Below are 8,389 nucleotides of genomic sequence, written 5' to 3' on the forward strand. Positions count from 1 at the left end.
CACACACCTGTCCCCTCACACGAGAACCCACACACCTGTCCCCTCACATGGGAACCCACACACCTGTCCCCTCACATGGGAACCCACACACCTATCCCCTCACACACCTGTCCCCTCACACACCTGTCCCCTCACACGGGAACCCACACACCTGTCCCCTCACACGGGACCCCACACACCTGTCCCCTCACATGAGAACCCACACACCTGTCCCCTCACACGGGAACCCACACACCTCTCCCCTCACACACCTGTCCCCTCACACGGGAACCCAGACACCTGTCCCCTTACACACTTGTCCCCTCACACGGGAACCCACACACCTGTCCCCTCACACGGGGGGCTGTACCCACACGCAGGAGGTCGGGTGGCAGATGTCAGGCACGGCCGGGCTGCACTTGCTCTGAAGGCTGTGGGTAGGCGCATCCTGCCTGTCCCCGGGCTCCCGGCTGTGGCAGCGTCACCCCAGTCCTTGCCTCTGACCCCTCGGGGCCTCCTCCCCTCTGTACCTGTCTCTCCTGGTCTTATGAGACAGCAGTGATTGGATTTAGGGCCACCTGACCCCCAGTCCCAGCGGAGGGCATCTTAACTAGTTACTTCTCAAGATCCCGTTTCAAAATAAGGCCGCATTCCAAGGTTCCGGGCAGACGTGAGCCTCCGGTGGGCCCATTCCACCCGTAACCCTCCACCTCACCCAGATGCCCACCCGACACGTCACTCAGGCTTTCTTACAGCCTCGTTCGAATGATGCGACTGGCTCAGCCCGTCTTGCTCCCTGGGACGTCAGCCCCGAGGTGGGGACATCTCTGCTCAGGCCTGGGTCCTCAGGGCAGAGCAGGAACGCGGCCGGTGCATGTGAATTCCCCAGGAAGGAATGAACATGCAGGCGTGTGAGGCGCTGGCCTCACCCACAGAGACAGCGGTCTGCGGGGTGCAGGGGCTGGGTCCACAAATGCCAGTTCAAGCTCAGCAAGTACCCAGCATCACCATCCATGACTCCGTCGTGAGCCCCCAGAAGGCTCCAGGAGGGCGAGTGTTTGCACCGGGGATGGGGACACCTCCTGACCCAGCTCCCGGTGCCCCCCTCACAGTATGCCCCTCCTATTTCCAGATCTTGGGGCAGCACCATGGGCGCCCCCAGGCATGGGCACAGGACTGGCAGGCTCTGCCAGGATGGAGGCCTGAGCAGGCTGGGCAGCTTCCTGGAGGGCGTCGTGAGCTGTCCACACCGAGGGCTGCTTCCGCACCGAGCACCTTTTAAACGACTGGAAAATGAGCTTCCGCGAATAGCGACCAGCGGGGAAGTGTCAGAGTTTCGCTGACACCAGTCCTCGCTGAGTGACGGGGCGGCCATCGCTCTGCTGGACATCCCGTAAGGGAAAGCTGGGGTCACGGGGCGTTTCCTGGGGTGCGGGAGCCAAGCGTCAGCCCCACCGCCCCCTCCGCCCCTCCTGGGGTCTCCACCTCCCTGTCCCTTCACGGCCATCTGTGCTTGTCCAAGAGAGGACGGGCCACTGCCTGCGCAGGTCCCAAGACGCCGGCCCCGTCTGCACGTTTGTCCTCAGCGGGAGGTCAGACATGGAAATTTACAGACTTATTTTTGTCAAGTTTCCAGCCAATGAAGGATATGAAGGATGAACTGTCCTTTCAGAAAACAGGTCCAAAACTCTGAAACATGCATCTTGCTGAGCTGAATCGTAAATGCAAACACTCAGCCCGGCACAGGAGACTGGGGGTCACCACCCGCCTGGGCCCTCCGTGTGCGGACGCAGGCCGTGGGGGCAAGCGGCTGACGACCGTTCAGGACTCGTCTCCCACAAGACTCAAAGGCACAGGTCTGCACAGAGCCCACCCTCTGGGTGAGGGGTGGCTGAGGGGCTCTGGCACGCCTGTGGTCCGCCGGCGCCAAGATCCCCAGCGAATCTGGGGGCGGCGTGAGCGGACACTGTCCTCGTGCAGCTGACGTGCCAGTGCACATGCCAGGAAGAAAACGCACGACCGAAACGCCGCTCACCTCCCCGGACCCCCGGAAACGCCGCTCACCTCCCCAGAGCCCGGGAAACGCCGCTCACCTCCCCGGACCCCCGGAAACGCCGCTCACCTCCCCAGAGCCCGGGAAACGCCGCTCACCTCCCCGGACCCCGGGAAACGCCGCTCACTTCCCCGGACCCCGGGAAACGCCGCTCACCTCCCCGGACCCCGGGAAACGCCGCTCACCTCCCCGGACCCCGGGAAACGCCGGCTCCTCTGAGGCCCGGGCACCGGCGGGTGTCGGGAAACAGGAGAGGCCATTCCCATCCGGTAGCCGAGAACCCGGCCTCTTCGTCGGGGTCAGAGCGGCGGCTCCAGCTGTGGGTTGTAACTACTTTTCACTTTCTGCGGTAGATCCACAATCATGGGAAGCTGTGAAGCTGGGCCGGGGCGGCCGAGAGGTTCATGATCCACGTGGAAAACGGCCCCGCCCGTCCCGCGATGCCGCTGCCGGGGACGCCGGGCCTGCTGGGCCCGGCCTGACCAGGTGTCTTCCCGGCCGCGGCCACTCCGGCTGCTCGGCTCAGCAGCGTGGGAAGCTGTGACCCACGGGGGGAGTTCGGGGGAGGGTGGAGATAATGAACTCATGCTGGAAAGGCCGCCCAGAGCCAGCAGGAGCCATTTGGGAAATAAAACTCACAAATAAATAGGAAAAGCTGCTGCCGGAGCTCGCATTTCCTAGCAAGGAGAATTTCTCAGAGCGTTTCCAAAATGGAAATGCTTACGCAGAGCAGAAGCTTGGAAGCCCCTTTTTGGAATCCCACACCTGACACCCTCTGCAGCTCTCGAGGGAGGGGGCGCTGGAGCCGGAAGGGGGGGGCCACAGGACGTTCTGAGACACACGCAGGGGCGGCAGCCAGACACGGGCCGGACCCGGCACGACCCGACCCCAGGCGCCTCTGACTGCGCCTTCTGCGCAAGCCGGTGCACCTCCGACCCGCGGTCCTCGAGCTCCTGCCTGGCGCTCACTCATCACACGGCGCTGACCGGACACGCACTTCCCACAGCAGACGAAAGACGCACCGTCCTCCAGCAGCCGGCGTCCCGCGCTGCGTCCAAGACCCTGCACCAGCAGCCGGGGCGGGACCAGCCTGCCACAGACGCGGCCACGCCCCAGCTTCTCTGGCCAGCAACCGGCTGGCCACAGTGGGGCCTTCTGCTTTTTAAATTTAAACTTTTAGCAACGACAGAAACCTGGGTCCCTCTAAAGCCAGCGCCGCCCTCTGGTCCCCGTGGCCCGCCCGCCCCAGGCTCTCCCCTGGCTGCAGCCCTCTGGACCCCGTGGCCCGCCCGCCCCAGGCTCTCCCCTGGCTGCAGCCCTCTGGACCCCGTGGCCCGCCCGCCCCAGGCTCTCCCCTGGCTGCAGCCCTCTGGACCCCGTGGCCCGCCCGCCCCAGGCTCTCCCCTGGCTGAAGCCCTCTGGTCCCCATGGCCTGCCCGCCCCAGGCTCTCCGTTTTCCTGCTGCACAGGCCCCGACCTCCTCAGTCCTGAGTGTGCCCTGGGACCTGGGCTGGGGCAGGCTAGTTAGAGGAAATTCACGTGTGCCCTGAATTTTAGAAACGATCTCTCTCACAACCAACCAACCAAAAGCAGAACTTCTCATCGCCATCCCAGCTCCATCCTCCGCTCACAGCCTTTCTTCCTGAGGGGTCAGAAGGTGGGGCCGCGCCAGGCGGGGGTGATTCTCCTCTCTCTGCACAGAGTGAGCCCATCCCTGAGACGTGGGAGCCCAGCCCCTGCTCCCTGGTGGTGGCCCTCACCTGCTCCATGCCCACAGCAGCAAACAGCCCTGTGAGCAAGCGCTTCGGGGGGCCTGCAAGTGCCTGGGGGGGTGGTTCTTGTCTCCCCTCCTTTCGCATCTCAAGAGGCCTGAAAATTCTCTCCAAGGCAGAAGGGGTTGAAGGCCAGACAATCGAAGGGAGACATTTCTCCCTTCTCCTTTTCCTTGAGTGACAGGCTCTCAAGTTCCACGTTTGCGAGACATGCTGTGTCCGCTGCACGCACAGAACCACGGATGCTGTCTTTTATGTGCAATTGAAGATGGTTTTTGTGTATAAACATTTTTCCCTGCCTTGAGCACTGAATTTAGAGCAAGCACTCACGTACACAGAGGAGTGACTACACAGCCTCTCCTTCATGAACATTCCCTGCTGAGCCTCATGACATCGAATCTGCACACATTCCTTAGGAGTTCTTGGCCAAGGTCAATGGACACACCAGAGAAAGTCTACCGGGCCATTGGAGGCAGGGTGTGGGGAGACCATCCGATTCTAGGCCCTCCCCACCCCACCGGCTCTGAGGAAGACGTGGACACCCTTCCACCAGCTCCCCCAGCCAGCAGAGGAATTCCAGGAAGCAGTCAGGGCAGGGAAAAGTGACCAGTCCCTTTTGTTTGGATTCCCCTCTCCTTTCCAAGCTTGGGTGGGTTGGTGTCTGAACTCGGGTGGGTGGCATTGAGTGGGAGTTCCCAGGAATCAGTTTTGTATCCTGGGATGTCAGTCTGGAACAGGCCGTGATGGAAGAGCAGGCCGCCTCCTCCAGGAAGCCTTCTTCCACACCTTGTAACACTGAGAGCCTGTGCCAGCATCGGAGCGGGCAATGTGGTTTTCAAATGGTCTCATGGGCACAGACGTCAGGCCTCTGCTGCTCCACCCTCCCCTTAGGGCCCCACCAGGGAAGACAGCGATTTTGGTGTCTCCTGCTGTTTCCTGGGCAAAGGTTGGCTGACTCTTGCTTTAGACACTGCCAGCCCCACCAGTCACAGAGAGGGCACAGCACGGCCTCATCACAGAGGGGGACGAAACTTGGCCTCGTCAAAAGGTGGAGGGCAGAGAGAGGGGCAGATGGATGGCGGGGGCAGTTCAGAGGCTGACGAGGGAGGAAAGCTGGGGTGAAGGAAAGGAGAAATGATTTTAAAAGAGAGAAAGGAGGAAGGGGGAGGGAAGTGAGGAGGAAGGAGGAAGGGGACAGAGTGTGGGGCGGGGAGGGGGCAGGGGAGACACCCTTTCCGGGAATGCTGCCTTATCTCCCGCCAATGTCAGGAAAGCAGATCATTCTGGGTTTTTCCACCACCCAGAATCCCAGCGCTCCTCACCTTGAAGAAGCGACTCTGGGCGGAGCTGCCCCCGTGGTATTACACAACCTCAGCACGCTGCCAGTGTTTTTATATAATCCTCCGGCTCTCCCCATAAAACAGACCATAACGCCGCGGCGAGCACGCTTCAACAGTGCCGTGTGCTGCTGCCGCACGCCGCCCTCCGGGGATGGATCATGGCTGGCGGCTGCGTGAACTACTTTCCCCCCTAGGGGCTCCCGCTGAATCGGAAAGATCAGATAAGCCACGGAGCTCACCAGAACAGCTCTACGGGAGAGTCAGGGATTCTGTGGGTGCTGAGAAGGCGCCCAGGAAGTCGGGGTGCTCTGAGCCAGACAAAGCTGGAACAACAGCCTGTCCTGGGGATTCACCTCCCCCTACCCCGCACCCCAGGCCTGTCTGCAGCCCACCCTCAAGGGAGGCTGCGGCTCCTTGAAGGAAATGCAAGAGGACCCCCGTGTCTTTGCCCCCACACGCAGCAGGCCAGACAGCCTGCAGATCCGGAGCCCCCGCCTGGCCGTGTAACCCCAGCTCCCAGACACCTCCCACTCCAGCCTGTTAACGGACGCTTTCTGGAGGAGGTTTGCTGGGGCTGCCAATGCAGAAACCTGAATCATCAGCTTGGAATGGAAAGAAACGCCGGCTAGTGATGGAGACACACGCAAACTTTCTTCCTGCTTTCCGGCTCCGCTCACAGAGCAGCCCTGGGGCAGCTGCTCCTCCAGGAAAGCGTAGCCAGCAGAAAAAGTGCCTGCTCTGGGCAGCTGCGGCCACTGGCCCTGCCCTGTGGTGACACTGGTGCTGCCTCTCAAGCTGACCTACGTCCTCATGTGACGAAACAGGCCCACTAGGAGCTGGAGGCTCTCACGGACTCTGGGACTCCCAGGTGCCACCTCCTAGGTCCCCTGAGTCATGAGCCCCGCCAGGCCCCGCTGGGTCGCCAGCGCCATCCCCCACGGGTCTCAGGTCTCAGCCTCCGGCTTCTTCCCCCCACAACAACTTTCTAACGCGGCCTCAGGCACCCCCAGGACAGGGGGTCAACTAGGCCAGGTGTCGAAGCATTTGGGGTGCCTTCAAGCCTCAGGGACAAAGGATACCGCACCAGCAGCCTCCCAAGGGCGGCGTCCCCACCCTCCTTTTTCCCCACCTTCAAGCATTGAGGGGTAGGCGCAGCCCAAACCTGACGCCCCCCACTTCTAGAGCTCCAGGCCAGTCCCTAACCCCGGGCTCGCACCTAGGCACTGCCTGCCCCTAGAGCAGGTCCAAAGATCCCTGCAGAAGTTCTCTTGGGAAGAAAGTTTGGGGTCATCCTGGGGGGGTTTCTCAAGTCTCCACTGGAGGGGCCTCCACAGCCCCTCCCTTTCCTGTCTCTCCCGTGTATGCCCTCCCACAGGGGCGCAGAGGGGCGCCCACACGAGTCCGGCCTGACCCACCACGCCCAGGTGGACTGGCTGCGGCCTCTGTCCCGCCCACGCCGCTCACCGTTGAGCTGGTTGTAGACCACCTCCTCCAGGTGGTCCAGGCGCTGCAGGATGGCCTCGCGCTCCCCCAGCGCGCCCACCTTGGCGTGCCGGCTGCGCACCCGGCGGTCGGCGGCGCCCACGATGCGCACGAGCTCCCGGGGGCGGCCCTGCAGGCGGCAGTACACGGAGAACAGCACGATGCCCACGAACACCAGGATGTTGACCGTCAGCAAAGTTTTGATCTTCCTGGCCACCGCCATGAACGCGGCTGCGGGCGGGGGCGCCTCACCCGCCGGGCATGCCCGGCCTCCCGGCCCGACCTCGCCTCGGGGACCAGGCACCGCCCGGGCTGGGCGCGCGGGGCTGGGCCGGGAGCTGTCCCTTCAGCACCAGCTCGGCGCGCCCGGCCGCGGCCGCCCGGGGTCCCCGCGCGCAGGGGGCTGCCCGGGGCTGGGGGCGCGGGGCGCGGCCGGCATCCCCCGCAGAGGGTCCCGCCCCGGCGGGCGCGGGGGGCGGCGAGGGCGGCGCGAGCGGGCGGCGCTGGGTGGCTGTGCCGGCTCCTGCCCGCCCCGCAGCCACCGCGCCGGTGCGGAGTGACGCGGCCCGCGCTCTGCTCATCTGCATGCGCGCCCCGCCCGCCCCGGCCCCGCCCTCCCCGCGCCCCCCGGGACCGTCCCCCGCGCGCCCGCGCCCCCGGGGACCCCGGCACGGCCGGTTCGGGGGTGCGGAGGGGGGCGCGCGCGGCGGGAGCCTGGGCCAAGGGCGCGCGGGCGCGGAGAGGGGGCGGGGCGGGCGGGCGCGGACCCTCCCCCTCTCCCCAGGACCCTCCCGACGCCCGGGGCTCCCGGCGGCCGCACGGTCCGAGTCGACCTCAAGCTTGACCCGAGGGAAGCGGGGCCTCCGGGGAATGCCCGGCCAGGGGTCAGGGCGGTGTCGGCCACGGGAATGGGGGAGGGGGTGGCCGGGCAGGGCCGCTTTGGTGGTCTCCTGCCCACCCCTCCTAAGCCAAGTCCCCCTCCCCTCTCCAGGGCTCAGGACCGGGGAAGCTGAGTCCCAGGACAGGTCGGGAGGCTTGGGATGCGGCGGGGCCGCCCCAGGAGAGGCGAAGGCCGGTCCCTGAGCCAGGCTCTCGGGCAGGAGGCAAGGCCGCGAACCCTGGCCGACCCCCAGCCCGGGCTCTGAGCTGGCCCCACACTGGCGTTTTGTGGAGGAGACCCTGGAATCCAAGGGAGACGTCAGCCGAGCCACGGGCACAGGGGCCGAACTTCACCCGCAGAATGCAAGCACCCAGAAGGCGGGCACTCCGCCCGAAAGGCAGGGTTCACCGCTGTGTTCCCAGATATCGGACATGCAGTTGGTGCTCAGTAAATGTTTGTGGGGTGAATAAATAAATGACGGAGGATTTACTAAGAGCACGCCTGCGCTCGGCCTTCCGTGCAGAGATGAGGAAGCTCCTGGCTCTGTCCGTGTGTGTGAGCACGTGTGTGAGCACGTGTGTGTGTGCATGCATTTGCCTCTGTGTGCACCTGTGCATCTGCGTATGTGCACATCTGTGCTGTGTCAGCGTGCATGCACATGCATGCATCTGTGTCTTTGCATTTGCATGTCTGTGTATCTGTATACATGTGTCTGTGTATCTGTGTATGTGCATTTGTCTGTGTGTGCATGCGTTTGTATGTGTTTGTGTGTCCATGTATTTCAATGTCTGTGTATGTGTTCATGTGTTTGTGTGTCTGTGTGTGCATGTGTCTGTGTCTGTGCATGTGTCTGTATCTGTGTACATGTGTCCGTGTGCTGTGT

General features: G+C 63.8%; 1 protein-coding gene across 1 annotated transcript in view; it reads right to left on the reverse strand.

Moving 5' to 3' along the window:
• The window catches only part of GALNT9 (polypeptide N-acetylgalactosaminyltransferase 9), a 119,287-nt gene extending 112,100 nt beyond the window's left edge, over positions 1 to 7,187 (reverse strand). Inside the window, exon 1 of the mRNA XM_017513621.2 lies at positions 6,609 to 7,187. Within this exon, the coding sequence (XP_017369110.1) occupies positions 6,609 to 6,849 (241 nt within the window). The 5' untranslated portion in view covers positions 6,850 to 7,187. The remainder of the gene's footprint in view (positions 1 to 6,608) is intronic.
• Positions 7,188 to 8,389: the final 1,202 nt, after the last annotated feature.

This window comes from Cebus imitator, unplaced genomic scaffold (assembly GCF_001604975.1).
Source record: "Cebus imitator isolate Cc_AM_T3 unplaced genomic scaffold, Cebus_imitator-1.0 Scaffold497, whole genome shotgun sequence".
NCBI classification, from domain to species: domain Eukaryota; kingdom Metazoa; phylum Chordata; class Mammalia; order Primates; family Cebidae; genus Cebus; species Cebus imitator.